The sequence below is a fragment of the Euprymna scolopes genome, chromosome 22 (assembly GCF_053919585.1).
Source record: "Euprymna scolopes isolate OS-2025 chromosome 22, ASM5391958v1, whole genome shotgun sequence".
Classification (NCBI taxonomy): domain Eukaryota; kingdom Metazoa; phylum Mollusca; class Cephalopoda; order Sepiida; family Sepiolidae; genus Euprymna; species Euprymna scolopes.
In genome coordinates this window covers 113393745-113409237 of record NC_136503.1, presented here as the reverse complement: position 1 = coordinate 113409237, position 15493 = coordinate 113393745, and the positions used below count along the sequence as shown (strand labels likewise).

At 35.2% G+C, this 15493-nt stretch overlaps 1 protein-coding gene across 2 annotated transcripts in view; it reads left to right on the top strand.

Annotated features, from left to right (window-relative positions):
• LOC145243663 (cilia- and flagella-associated protein 54-like) overlaps positions 1–15493 on the top strand; it is a 449435-nt gene that overhangs the window by 20219 nt on the left and 413723 nt on the right. For both annotated transcript variants that reach the window (XR_013862929.1, XM_080106712.1), the window contains exons 3-5: positions 3096–3248; positions 6279–6450; positions 9868–9926. Coding sequence is in view for 1 of the 2 variants with exons in the window: in XM_080106712.1 (XP_079962838.1) it covers positions 3096–3248; positions 6279–6450; positions 9868–9926 (384 nt within the window). In the remaining variant the exon portion in view is untranslated. The remainder of the gene's footprint in view (positions 1–3095; positions 3249–6278; positions 6451–9867; positions 9927–15493) is intronic.

Here is a 15493-nt window from a genome sequence, read left to right as displayed (position 1 = left end):
TTATAAATTAATCATGGTGATTTGTTTAAGTAATAACAATATGCATAAAAATATAATTAAATAGTTTAAAATACTCCTTCTACTCCTTGCATACTTGATACTTGCTCTAAGCTTGTACTTCTAGTAACCATACATGATTCACCGAACGTTATTTAACTTGTTCAAAACTTAATCATCAAATTAATGGAGAAGTGTAGAATTGGGTGTAACCAATATTTGACACTTCCAAAAAGTCTGTGCAAATGTTCTTTTTGTAAATAAATATTACATATTTAAAATATAAGGGAGTTAACGCTTACTCAAATTACAAATATTTATCTCCCTTGGCTTCTTAACACAGAAATCTGCTTATTTCCTCTTTTTGGGTGGAATAATTTTGATATCTAATGACATTCAGAGAAAGAGGGGGGGGGTGAAGAAGAAAATAGAGAGAGGATCTGAAGGGATAAAGAGAAAAAGAGAGTAACAAAGGTAGAGGAGGAAGTAGAAAGAGATTAAACAGTAAGATAGAGAGTCTTTCTAAACAGAAAACCGATTCATAAATCTTGCACAAGAGAGATAGAGAAGATAGAGGGAGAGAGAAGATTAAATGGAGAGAGTAAGAGCAAGAGAGATTCTTTCCAGTCTGTGACTGGTTCATAGACTTTATACAAAAGAGAAATAGAGGCAGTGAGGGAGAGAGAGCAAGGGAGAAAGCTAGATAGATAGATAGATAGAAAGATCTGGCCAAAAATAGACTAGTTTGTAAATCAATTTCTGAAAGCCGTCCAACATATGCCAGCTTGTAAAACAGATGTTAAAGCGAATGTGATAACGAGAATGATGTTGTTGTTAAATAAATAATTTTCCATCAATAAATTTATAACCACGAGTGACAAAGTGCATATTTTGCAATAGAGTTGTGTTTGTAATGATTAGCTCAGCCTTGTCAAGTTTTGATATACTTCTCAGAAGACACTTCAAGAAGTCAGATACAGACCTTGCTAGAGACATATTAGTTTCAAAGTCAATTTTTAAAAGCCAGCATGTAAAACAGATGTTAAAACCGAAAATGATAATGATTTTTCCAGAAAGAAAACAGTTAATAGATTTTACAAAATAATTTTTTTTTAATTAGATGATTTAATTTTAGGAAAAATTTTCTTACACTAAATAAAAAGCCTACTAAATACAGAGACACAGACTATTCTTTTACTAGTTATCATTTTTTTTTTCAATTAATATCTGCATCTGGGCAAAGCCGGCTTGGGACAGCTAGTATTCATAAAAACATGATAAAAGATGAACATTGTAGATTCCAAACGTTTAACCTTGACTCTGATTCTTATATTTGAAAATTTGAAAGGCCCGATTCCAGTTCTGACTACTAATACTACTGCGACACGGAATCCTAATGTACTGAACTCTGCAGCCCTGTATATTTAGTTACGTTCTTTGCTGAAGGTTAGACATAAAGTTAGGCGAACTTTTGAAAAGGCAGCGCACTAGGTGAAGTGCATTTTCACCTACAAAAAATGCTTGAACAATTCTGTAAGCATCCGTCAATAGGAATGTCCCTAATGATTAGTAATAAATTAAATTCTTCAAAAAGTGATGGTAAACTCTGAGAAGGTGAACATCCTAAAACTGAAAAGAACCATATCTCAGCCTGACACTATGGACTGATTGTCAAAGGTGTATCCTCAACTGGTACCAACAACATTTACTCAAGTTGTGCATCTATTATATAAAAGCGAAAATGTGTGTGTGTGTGCATTTTTTGGGTATGTCCGGCAAACGTTTTTTTTCCGGGGGGGGGGGCGCTCGGTGGGGGTCACTCATTCTTAAAACTTTTTATATATTGTCTAGATTATAATATCTATGATTTACGAAACAAGCTCGCATGTATCTTTAATTTCGGCGAGTTTTACATAGTATTTTCGGGATTCTTTTTTACTCGCCGTGTGTTCCTTTGGTTTGGTATGAAAAAAGCGAAGTCATTTTCGGCCTTTCATGCCAAGACGTCCAGAAAGCAATAAGGATCAATGCTGGGGAAAAAGACCCGTCATATCCAACAGCAAACAAATACGCAGAACTAGCTTGCAGCACCAAACTTAAGTCGCGTGATGTTTGACCTATTAAATTCACACACCTGTCATTTAACTTTTTAATCGTTAAATTAAAACAGTTTTCACTTCCTCTCCTGTTGTGGCCGAGCGGGTAAAATGTCAGGGATGTTTTTCGTGTCAAGGCTTTGGGTTTGAGCCTACCTTCCTACCAAAACTTTTTTCTTTTACATCTCGAAAATACCTGGGCAACGCCAGGATCCCCGCTAGTCTATAATATAAAGGGAAAAAATCTGTTTCAATGTATGTATGTATGTATGTTTGTATGTCTGCCTAAAACTTTTGACAGAGGTGACGGATTTTCACAAGATTGGTATTGTTTTGAAGCCGACCCTTTGGACGACAAATATAAAAAATTTGGCTAAAAACATTAATTCCTTCACCCTCAACTGGGCACTTTTTTACAGGGAGGAGTAGCAAAAAATCGTTCCTTCATGATAATTTAGCCAAACATGCGTGCACAAAAAAGTTCTTTTTTGAATTAGTTTAAATATTAAAAAAAAAACGACCTAATTTCGCTCACGCGATCATAGACCAGTCGTTATAGTAGCAGCGTCGTGATCAGAAGCTTGCACGTTCGAGCCGAGATATCAGATATATTTTTTTTTTCGATTTTTAAAGTTTTAGTATTGAAAAAGGATTATTTATGCCATTTTGTCGTTCATTTTTAAAAAATTTTTTCATCACGTTCACTATTTATTTTTTGTTTGTTTTTGTTTTTCCGATTTAAAAAAAAAGAAGTTATATTTAAACATGGTTATTACGTTCGCTTATTCTTTATTTTCCATTTTGTTTTAATTTACCCCCCCCCCCACACACACACGCACGCACACGTCACCACATACGGGCAATGCCAGGTATCCCCGCTAGTTGTATATAAAACATGTTTATCGCTAAAAGTTCCGTTTTTACTTCACAATTCTTTGGATTTCTCTGGAGATTTCCATAATTGAATTTCCATCTAATTTTTTTCTTTTTTGTTTTTTTCAGGAATATTCCTTGGCTTTGTCGTTATGTTTTGACCGTTTTCTTTTGGAGATAAACTTAAAGAATTATAACTTGAAGAAAAATATTTATGAATTAAATGAATACCAAAATTGGCATTTTCCCAACGGACTTCAGACAGACACGGCCATTCTTACGGTGAGTTGGAAAGCATTTTCTATGTCATTACTACAATATTTTTAAGGATTACATGATTCTTTACCATATTTACCAGGCACAGCATTGCTTAACTTGGGTCATCTACTAAAAACTGGTGTGTCAGTATGTACAGGGTGGAATGATAAATTTGTCGCCCTAAAAAAAAACTACAGCTTTATTGTAAAACTTTTATTGAAAAAGTCAAGTCAGGTAACTTGATTATGTGGTAGATCTGACATCATTTCAATGTAGCTGCCTTCAGCCTCAATCACTGCCTTGATATGGGTTTCAAACTGGGAGCATGCCTTTTCCACAAGTGCTGGCGGGAGTTTGGCAAATACTCAGCGGATGGCGACGATCAGGCTGGCTTTGGTGTTGTGGGAGGTCGTGTTGGTGATGTTTTTTATGTATGACCAAACGAAGTAGTCCAGCAGGTTCAGGGTGGGGGAGGAGGAGGGGGCCAATGAGAGAAGGATGCAAAGTTATAGCAATTCTTTTGAAGTCAAGCCTGGGTCTCTTTGGACTTGTAAGCTGGTGCTTAATCGTGCAGCCACACTCAGAATCTGCCAGCGTCCACCTGATTGCACCAGAGGATCACCACACTCTTCAACACATCCAGGTACAATTTTGTGTTGCCTTTCAAGCTGACTTCGAAGCTGTGAGGTGGCATAATACAGCCCTCATTTGAAACCACACCAAAGACCGTATCTGTAGTCGGAAACTTTGTTGAGCTGTGCCCTCAATATTGAACCATCTGGATTTGCATTTTGAGAATGCTGGCAATGGCCCTGTTGTCATAACTTGGACCGGTAGAGAGCATGAGTTGTACAGTGGCACATCTCAAATCTCACTCCTTGAACATTGCATCACTTTCAGACATGATAGAAGGCTCTTATCACTCGTGGGATTTGTACACAACTGGCCAACTAGTAGATGGTTTGCAACAAAAAAAAGAAAATCGGTTTTCATCAAATGGAAATGGAATCATGTCGTCTTTTCTAGGACGACAATTTTATCAGTCCATTCTGTAACATGCTGGTCAGTACTAAATAAATGATTATTTGGGAATAGTAGGTGCTGTATATGCTCTTTGCTTAACTCAACATTGTTTCCGGTCATCCTGGACTTCTTGTCACTGAAATCAAGCAATGCTGATTCAGGAGATGCATGGTTAGGGATTGCACAACCCTTACTCCACAATTACACTCACAGCTACTTTTACAGGAGGTATCCATTGTCTCTCATGATTCGTAATCATGTACAAAGTGATTAATCAAAAATGTCACCCACGCAATCCTAATAATATTCACACTCTTCACTGCAATCCAACCATACTTGGTATGAATAAATTTTAGTTTATGCCTGACTTGCCCACCAAGTTTCAGTTATGAATGTGCAGCAGTTTTTGTTTTATTACCATTCAATGATCTGTAGGATCACTTTGGTGATCGTCTCATCAGTAGGAGATGTAATCACACTCATCGGACCATAACCCACCAGATTTTTACCTGTTAGGTTATCTCCAACATGAATGTCTATTAAAACAATCACTAGAATATTTCTGAAATGAGGAAGGACATCACAGAAAAGATCAAAGGAGGAGTGTGTTATAAGTTATTGATAATTTTGCAAGTCGTATCCAGGTGTGCTTATTGTTGAACGGCAATAAAACAAAAACTGTTGGATATATATGAGTGACAGTAAATTTTTAGAGATAGAGAATAGCCTTAGGCATGAGAAAGTGCTTGAAGCAATAGAGAGAACTGACTTTACGGGTGTAGAAAGAGCAATGGATCTAATTTATGAACTCCAAGTAAGTCTTCTATGAATAAGTTGACTTAGCAACAAAAAAATGACTTTAATCATTTGATAAAGAATTATATAGCATTATTTGTTTTTTATAAATTTTCAAATTCAACTTGTGAAATAATGCTTTCAAAGTTGTTTTCATGTTAGCAAATGTTTATAGCACAAATGTGTGTTTGGCTAAAAGAAGTTGAGTGAATAGTAGTCACAAGTGGGAGTGCCCTTTTCTCTTCCTTGCAACCTCTTTCCCACAGAAGAGACATTGCGAGCCTGTCTCTGCTTTATCGTTATTTTCATGGCAGGTGCTCGTCTGAGTTCCAAATCTATGGTCCCCCTATCCTGACTTTCACAAAAAACACTCGCCTTGCTGAAAACCCTATCACTAATTTCCCCCACTCTTTATCTGTACCAAAACCTAAACGTAGATTCCATGAACAAAGCTTCTTTCTTAGAACTGCACACCTGTGGAACTCTGTTCCGTTTTCCTGCTTTCCAACTGACTACAATATGGTTGTCTTCAAGTCTAACACGAACAAATTCTTGATGAGCTGTCCCCTTAATCCAATTTACCAAATTTTCACTACTAATGATGGCTACAACATGTTCCCCTTGACCACTGTATACATTAACCCTTGTCCTTGAGTGGCCTCCGGGCCTTGATAAGTGATGACTCCTTTGTAAAAAAAAAAAAATGTCAGTATGTTTATAGAGTGAATAATATGCATATGTAATTAATATACGTATGTGAGTATTTGACAACATGGCATTGTGTATGTGTGTGCATTGGTTTATCTTGTTATTAGTGTATGTATAGATGTGTGCAAGTTGATGAAGCTAGTATGTGAGTCATTGAGTCCTTTTTGCTTCCTCCATGCCTGGAATGGAGGGAAACTGTTGAGTAGACAATCTTGGGTGCCTTCAAGTGTGTCTTGTGAAGTTTCCTTGCTTTATAGGAGTTTCTAAGTTTGCATCAGCTTACTACTTTCACATGTATGTGTTACTTTTGGAACTTGAAACGATTTTCATTGGTTGGAAAATATTTTCAGTTCACGTTTCTGTGAAAACTTCCTCGCTTTGGAGAATGAAGAGAAAAGCGAATTCAAACAAAGCGGAGAAGGAAAGCGGGCAAGCAATTAGAACCATTTGCTTTTTAGCGTTCGTGTGCATCACTTTATGATTAAGTTAATACAAATTCATGAATATCCATTTTTATTCTCTTTTCAGATTCAATCTTTGATCGGAAAATACTTTTGTAGTTACCAATGCGTGAAACTGAACAATCCGATGCTGACTTGCGGAAAGGCATTGGATCAGTGTTTGAACATCTTATCACTGTTCAGGACATTAACGCAACTTCTTTTGCTGCAGGAGAATTGCTGTGGACTTTTATACAACTGTATGTAACTTGCAGTTTCAATTTAAATCTTCAAATTTCCCCAATTTTTATTATTTTACTCTTTTTTACTCCAGACAAGGCATATAGCCACTTGAACATAAGGAACTACTATTTGGGACCATATCTTCAGGAACGCTGTGTAAGGAGTTGAGCAGCAAGATGTCTGTTCATATTACATTTAAACTTTTGTATGTCAGTACAGCAGGGAACCGGGAGGGAATTCCAAAGTCTTGAGGGAAGAAACTATTACAGTAGAAAACTTTCTGCCATCTTGGATCTCAACAATGAAGGAGTGGGATTTTGCTGCCTGTCAGGTTAGTTAGGAATATTTACATCGAGGGTTGGGTGTTGCGAAACATAATCATGTGATTATTTCAATGAAGTATCCAAAGCGGCATTCACTCTAGATGTGCTGAACTGCCTTCCTTCAAAAGTGGAAGATTTTAGGGAATATTTAATTCACAAGTGATCCCCAGTCACATGTATATCTTGGTCAGGGGAGATGATGAACTTAGGTTTTTACAGTTCTTATTGGGAGGTGTCGACATTCTCCTACATACAGTGCCTGATAGTCCCATCTAGTCACCCACCTGGTACTGACCAGATTCAGCGTCGCTTAACTTCAGTGATCTATTGAGAATTGGCATGTCAACGTGATTATGTCATATAATCAAGTCTTGAATATTAAGCACAAGGAATATATTCTTCTTGATCACATTTCTGCTTGAAAGAAAGAGGAGGAGGAGAACGAAGGAAGGGCAAAATTTTTTCTTTTGACCTGCAAGAAAAATTTTTATTGCCATTTTCTCATGTATTAATCACGAGAATTCAATAAAACAATTGATTACTTGCATGGGTAAACTCTGCCACAAGTAATTAAGAGTCAATAAACCTCACTTAGGACCTTGCTTGTAATAATCCATCAAACAAGGGGCGATATTGTCTTGGAGGTTTCCACTAGTGTTGTTAACCTGATGAACTGTCTATTTTGAAGAGACGCTGGGTAAAACGGTCGGACAGTTCTTCCATATTGTGAAAAACAATTTGAGTGCTATTATTTTGCTGCACGTAATATCTTTAAGTCACATTGACTCTCGGTAAATAATGCTTCCATACTGAGAAAAATAGAGTTGCGACTGGTACCTGTTGCAGTGTAGCTGAAGTTTTTATATCCGGTGAAAAATCGCTTGCAGTTCCATAGACATTTACAACTGGGTCGGTCGACGAGGTTGTCATCACTTTAGCACTAGCAATAGAGTACCCTGTCTGATTTTGATTTCTTGGTTTATGGTCAGGCACTGCTGTTATTAGAGAGCTACAAAAGTACCTCTTCCCTAACGAGAAATCAAAATCGTTCGATCTACGACAGTATCGATTTGTTTGCACCTCCTGTTTGGCTTTTTGTAGCCTAGAAAAGACAAGTTTCCTTTTAATTCGTTTTTCAAAGCAAGTCTGTTGTACTTTTTATTTTCGTTTTGCAAAAATTATTGATTGGCTGGTGCCATAATTTAAATTCATGAATCCAGTCCGACCCCAGTAGGTTAGTGGTATTCATTAATACATAAGCTTTTAATTTTTTTGTCTTTTCCAATAATGTGACATTTGCTAAAAATTCACCTTCAAAGTTAATTTGCATACCGTTAACGGCCTTTGCTGTTTTTGTGTTCTCAGCATTGTGGGTTTATTCAATTTCTTCCAGGTATTTAAATTTACTATCGAAAAGTCTGAACCTGAATTGAGTTGCATTCTTATTTCTTATCATGAATTTTTATAGTCACATATTTTCGCAGCCCTTCTTTGTTATTTTCAGTCTCCGCCAAACACACTCAGGTTTTCTATTTAATTTTATTTCTCTGATGAGTACCTTTGTGTCCTATTTTTTTTTTTTTTACATATTAAACATTTTCTTGATAAATAACTCAATGAAATTGTTTTTCCTCTACGTATTGCTGTTGTTCAATTTGCAGTTTTAATCATTGTTCCAATGTACAAAGTAAGGAGTTCATTTTTGTATGATGAATAAAATACTGAATTTTCAAAAATTTAACAAAATCGTGTTCAGATTAACCAGTATTTTGTTTCCTTCGATCCATTTGCAAATGAGCGTTGAACATATAATTTTAAATTCCTTGGAAATTATATTTCTTTCAACACGAAAATCTTTTTCATAGATGAGAAAAAATATATATATATGACGAGAGAAATGTTGAATATTTTTCAAAGCAAATTTTTTTTCTCCATGCAAGAGAAAAAAATGTAGACTGTGACGAAAAAGCCGAAAACCCAAATGTACTTTTATTTTTAGTAAGTAAAAAAAAAGAAGTTCGCTGACACACTTATTTAATGATGCAAAAAAAAAACCCCAAATATGAATAATATGTATTCTCTTTCTTTTTTGTTCACGGGTGCGTCAAGTTGTTGTGAGAAGAGAAGAAAAAACATGAAAATGTCGTTACTTTCCATGAATTTGGAATTCAAACTTTTATGTCCACCTACTTATTTGGATTTCGCGAGTTCTTTTTTTCTTTTCATCAGTATTTTCTGAACACTTGCTTGGTTTAATTCAGCTTTCTGTCGTGAGTTCTTTTGAATGTTGGGGGTATTTTAAATTTGAGTGACCTCTGTGAGTTCGAAAGCCAATGTCGCCACTGTTATAGCCATGTTAGAGGGTTACAAAGAAAAACAGAACGCCAAAATAAAGTAACAACATGTAATGCAAAGTATACAATAGATGGTTGTTCGTCGTAGCTGACGAATGACCTAGGTTGGTACACAGGATATTGACTGACACCTTACGGCTTAGTCTTCCGGTATTTATTGAAATTGGAATAGTCTATTAGTAGGTAACATAGGTTAGTTCTACCACAACATATATAAATAGATAGATAGAATAATCGAAGATAAAATAGAGATTTTTTACAAGGCAGTCATCACTTATCAAGGCTTGAAGGCCACTTGAGGATAAAGGTTATTGCATGTAAGGTGGTAGTGTACATAGTAATCGTTAATGTTGTAGATTGGGTAGAATTTGGATTATTTAAGGGGATGGTTCAACAGAACTTGTTTACATTGGACTTGAAGGCTACCATATTGTAATCGGTCAGGAAGCAGGCCAGGGGAACGATGTTCCACGGACAAGCAGTTCTAGAAAAGAAGCTTTGGTCATGGAATTTGCGTTTAGATTTAGGCACAGATAGAGAGTGGGGGAAATTGTTGATAGTGGTTGGAGCTAGTCGAGTGTTTTTTGTGAAAGTTTGGAAAGGGGGAACCATAGATTGGAGCTCAGACGAGCACTTGCCATGAAAATAACGATAGAGCAGAGACAGGCTCGCAATAATTGATAAAATGATATTTATGTAAAATTAAAAACTGCCATTTCCATACATTTTGTTTATAATTTAATTTGTTCATTTTCAGGCAGCATAAGCATCTACACAATTTGTCGAGAAATGATGCTACTTGGACATTCAGCTAAGGTAAGTACAAAGAAACACCCCAAAATACTTTATTTAAAATTGATCATTAAATAACGTTTTTCTTTTTTACAACCTGAAGAAATAAGTTGAATTATGAAAAACAAAACAAAAAATGTTTTCAGTTTTTTTTGTGATAATTCATATTGTTTAGATTATTCAGACTACTTTCTAAACTGCATGGAATTTCAAATGGAACCCTTTATTTAATCTGCAAGGGTAGCATGCTCTCGTTCCATCTGCCATAATGTGGAAGAAGTTTTTAAAAATTCACAATTGCATTTTGTGTGTCGCCCGCATTGAGGATTGAATCTGGATGAGTGTAAACAACTGGATTTTATCAAATCCCATATCCACTATGCCAGGGGTTTTCCATTCAAAATTCTATGCAGCTCCCGAGTTTGATAACATACACCTAAGGAAGGTTGAAAGTTATGTCGATCGGAAACTTGTGCAAATAACATTCAAGATGAGAAGAGTAATATAAATAACCCACACGTTGTAGGCAGAATTGCAAGGAAATAAAAACAAGGAAAGAATTCGACTCACTTTTATTTCAATTGAAACAGCAGACATTTATTTACAGGTGCTTTCAGAATAAAGCCTTGTCTCTTGTTTAAAAGTCTCCTCGTACTCCACTGTGCTTAACAAGATTCTTCCGTGTTGAACACGTGGTACTGTCTTAGTCCGGCCATTTAAAAAGAAAATTTTTTTATTACATTTTCACCCCAAACAAGGCACATTGCCACTTTGGTGTAGGGGGCTACTATCAGGGGCAACAACTACTGGGGTAATATGTAGAGATTTGGGCAGCAAGATGTTGGTTCACGTTGCACTTGAACTTCTGCATGTCAGTACAGTTGGGGAAGTAGTGACCTGGAATGGAATTCCAAAGTCTAGCGGTTCTGGGAAAGAAACTACTGGAGTAGAAAGATCTTTTACATCTAGGGATCTCTACAGTGTGGGGGTGTGATTTTGCAGCACGTCGTGGGGGCACAAGTGCTTGCAGTTCATCAGAGCATTCACCATTATAATACTTGTAGAACAGGCAGAGGGATGCAACGTTTCGTCGATGGGACAGAGGCTGAAGCTTAGATGCCAGGGCCTATCAGATTTGCGACTCTCTTTTGAACCTTGGCCCGGCCATGTTTAGGACGCATCTCTCCTTGTCGCTCACAGACTACATGTGGTCTCTTATGTTTCGAACACATCTCAAATCTTTAAACATGTGCTGCTGAAGTAAATACTGAAAATTTACGCAGAAAATTATCTCTTTATATGATTGAATGAAGTAATCATATATATATATATATATATGTATATATATATGTATATATATATATATATATATATATATATATATATATATATATATATATTTAAATTTATTTTAGATAATCGTACTATTTGAAATCTATGGGAGTCTTCCCTATGCTAAACTCATAAACACTAGGTTAAAAGTTGGTAATAAAAAAACAACAAAATATTTTGGTCAGATGTGGATAATATGTTCGCTTTCCATTTCAATATTTTATGCAATCATGGGTTTGAATCTCATATTAGATAATTATTTTGTTTCTTTTACGACGCCATTCCAGTTATTTCTTAGTCAGTATTGACCTTCATTGTAAAACCTGAATATTTATTTTTAATAACAGCTGGATCAAAAATATTTAATAGATGTTTCTCTACTACTAGAGTCTCAAATCTAATAAGTCTTGCACTATCAGCCAAGCGCCAACCTCTGTCCCATCGCCACAATGTCGCATTCCTGTGTCTGTTTTATAAGTACTATAATGAAATGTCCTCTGCTTAACTCATAGCACTTGTGCCCCTTCAACGTACATCTAACTCGACCAGCAACAAAATCCCACCCCTTCACTGTTGAGGTCCATAGTTACCTGCTTCTCTGACTGTAGAAGTTTAAATGTAATGTGAATAGACATCTCGCTGCTCAACTCCCCTCAACTCCGTTAGACACAGTCCCAAATAGCAGCCTCTTATGCATAAGTGGCAATATGTCTTGTTTGGGATGAAAAAGAGTAAAAGACAAACAAAAGAAAACCTTCTAATCTTGGTTATAAAATTAAAAAATTAAAATCTTTGCATAAACAAGTAATTCAACTAGTCAAAATAAACAAATGCGAAAAAAAAATTTCTACGTATCCTAATTATATGAACATTAAAACGGCTTATACTTATTTAATTCTGTGATACAACATAAAAATTGGAAATACCGTATATATAGTAATCTGCAAACATTTACAGTCAGCTTTATTTATTCTTAAGTTGCATATCGATTTTTAAACAACTTCTAATTTATGTAATAAACATTTTGGTGCTTCTTCAGATTGGCACTTATGGCGGCAATTAAAAGTAAAGAAAATATTTTTAAAAAATGTTTGCGTGATGTACGTACCAGTCACGGAACGACGATGAAATATGTTATATTCCAACGATTAAATAATTTGATCAAGTATTTTTTTTTATTCAAGGAAATCAAATTTTACAACTAAGCAAGTCGTAGTGTTTTCGTCTGGTATGATGAATTCCGATTAAATAAATAAAGTGGAGACAACTCAAAATGAAGTGTTATCGTAAAAGAATCAGCCTTATGTTCAATATAGCTCAGTAGTAATATCATTAAAAATCGTAAATTTTGATTTTCTTACTTAAAAAAAAAAAGCTACTTGATCGATATACATAACTTTTGGAATATGACATCTTCATTCCGTAACGAGTACGTACATCATGCAGACTTTCTTTACTTTTAATTGCCACCAAAAGTGCCAATTTGAATAAGCACCAACATTTTTAATTTACATTGTTATATATTTTATTATATATATATATATATATATATATAATGCTCTCTATCTTGGGTTGGGTATACGAAGCGATGCTCTTTGTGTAAACAAATTGAGCTTAGGTATTTGGACAATGTCAAAACATTGTTAATTCACTGGCCGCATAGCAGCAGCCGTATAGTGCAACGGTCGGTTTCAATCCTAGCTTGAGGTAGTTGCTTGTCTAGACACACTAATGAGCTGTGAAACAGCGAAACAGTACTGTATATATATATATATGTGTGTGTGTGTGTGTGTGTGTATATATATATATATATATATATATATATATATATATATATATATATATATATATATATACTCAATAATTTGATGCCACTGTGATAAAAAAATCTATTCTCAAAAAGTGAGAATGTAAAACCTGGGGGGGGGGGGTAGACCTCCTAGAACATATCGTATCTTGGAAGACAATGGAAAAATCTTTATTAATGAATGAAGTTTTTTCCCCACCTATCATGAATATGTTAACATCAAAATGACTTCTGCTTATTTAATTCTATGATATAGCATAAAATATAGAAATACCACATATATAGTAATCTGCAAACACTCACGATCAGCTTTGTTTATTCTGAAGTTGCATCTGACTTCATAAACAGTTTCTAAATTTGCATACTTATTTCATAAACAACTTCTAATTAACGTTCCATAATAAATTTTTTTAATTTTCATTGTCATATTTTCTTATTTCGTTGATAGTAAAACGTCTTATGTCGTTCGGATGTTGAGAACAGATGCTACATTTTGATCTCAGCCAAAAGACGAAGGGACCATATGCAAAAAATGTGTGTTGTGGCTTTGCAGGCCGGTAATAATCAAGACAAACACGGTGGTATACTTAAAAAAAAAAAGTGCATTAGCAAGAGAATGTTAAAAAAGTACACATCCTGGTTCAGTGGCTATAACTGCCACTAATCGTTGTTTACAAAGTTTTAGTCGTAACTGTATTTGTTGACTGTGTAAGTCAATTAATTCCTTAAATAAATATATTAGCTTACACAATAACAATCTTTCCATGATGAGGCATTTTTAAAAAAATAAATTAATCTCTTATCTTGTTTTTATCTGTTTATGGGTGTGTATAATGTAATACCGGTTCTGTTGTTATAAGACTGTCCTCCCAGTAACTACCTCTTCCTTTTTATAGAGGGGGGAATCCTCCCAACTATTATATCCTTCTTTTGGAGAGAGAGATAATATAATGTCTGTTTTGTTGTCATGAAACCATACTCACAGACATTACCTTCTTTTATGAGGGGGGGGGGGATCCTCCCAGGTATTACCTCTTTTATTTTTCAAGGGAAAGTAGAGGGCGGTGTCCTATTTATTCTATTATCATAATAGAATTGTCTCAGTTATTACCTCTTCCTTTGGGGAGGAGGTCAGTGTAGTACATGTTCGTTGATCATGATGATAAATTCTGAGGATGGAGTAAATATCCGAAATATTAATTTTAAACAAATAAATATTTGTTTTCATAATATTGCATTGTAATTTGGCTTTCAGACGTATCTCATATTTTATTTTATATATATATATATATATATATATTACACAAATACTAGGTTAAAGGTATTCAAGAGGGATAACTAATGAATTTAACGAGAGTTCAATAAAACATATATTTTTATTAATATAAACAAATTTACATGGTCACAACACTGGACATGCTGATGTTTCGAACAATTGGTCGGTTAAAACTAGAAATCCTTGTGATGTGACTTAATAAACGGTTGCTTTCCACAGAAGAAACCAGTCTTCAAATCTCAAAGGACTGGTTTCTTCTGTGGAAAGCAACCATTTATTAAGTCGCCTAACGGGAACTTCTGGTTTTAACCGACCATTTGTTCGAAACATTAGCATGTCCAGTGTCGTGACCATTGACTATGTAAATTTGTTTTATCTATATATATATAAAAGCGAAAATGTATGTATGTATGTATGTATGTATGTGTGTGTATGTTTGTGTGTCTGCTAAAAACTTTCGACAGACACAACAAAAATTCACAAACTCGATATCATATTGAAGCTCCATCCTTCGCTCGAAAAATATCGAAAAATCGGCCAAAAACGTTCATTTTTTCACCCCGAAATCGACAATTTTCGACAGGGGGGGGGTCAACAAAAACGGTTCTCTCGTGACGACGACAGGTTCTACGCATGCGTCAGATGACGTCATGACCTGATTTACTTTAAATAGTTGAAAAACTGACTAAATTTCATGTACGTCGCGTTAGGTCAGTTGATTAGCGCGTTGGTTTATTATCTAAACGTTTTGGGTTTGAATCGTGGTGTGAGATGTCTTCTTTTTTTTTTTTTCGATTTTTTAAATTTAAATATCAAACCAGTGTTATTTAAGCCATTTTTCACGTAACGTTCGTTTTTCTGTTTTTTTTTTTACTTCGCTTATCCACCCCCGACCACACACCCAAAAACACCCGGGTACCCACGGTTTTATTAAATTTCAATATCGAAACAGGCTTATTTAAACCATTTTTCACGTGTTCGTTTTTCTGTTTTCAACATCGTTCGTTTGCCTTATGTTAGTTTTCTTTGTGTTTTTTTCGATGTTTTGATTACCCCCCCCGCTTAAGTTTTAACGTTGTTTTCTTTTTTTACTTCGCTTATAACAAACAAACCTGGTCATTGACCTCATTTGCTGAATAGCTTCTGTCGTCGTCGTAACGCTCGACGACTTCCGGG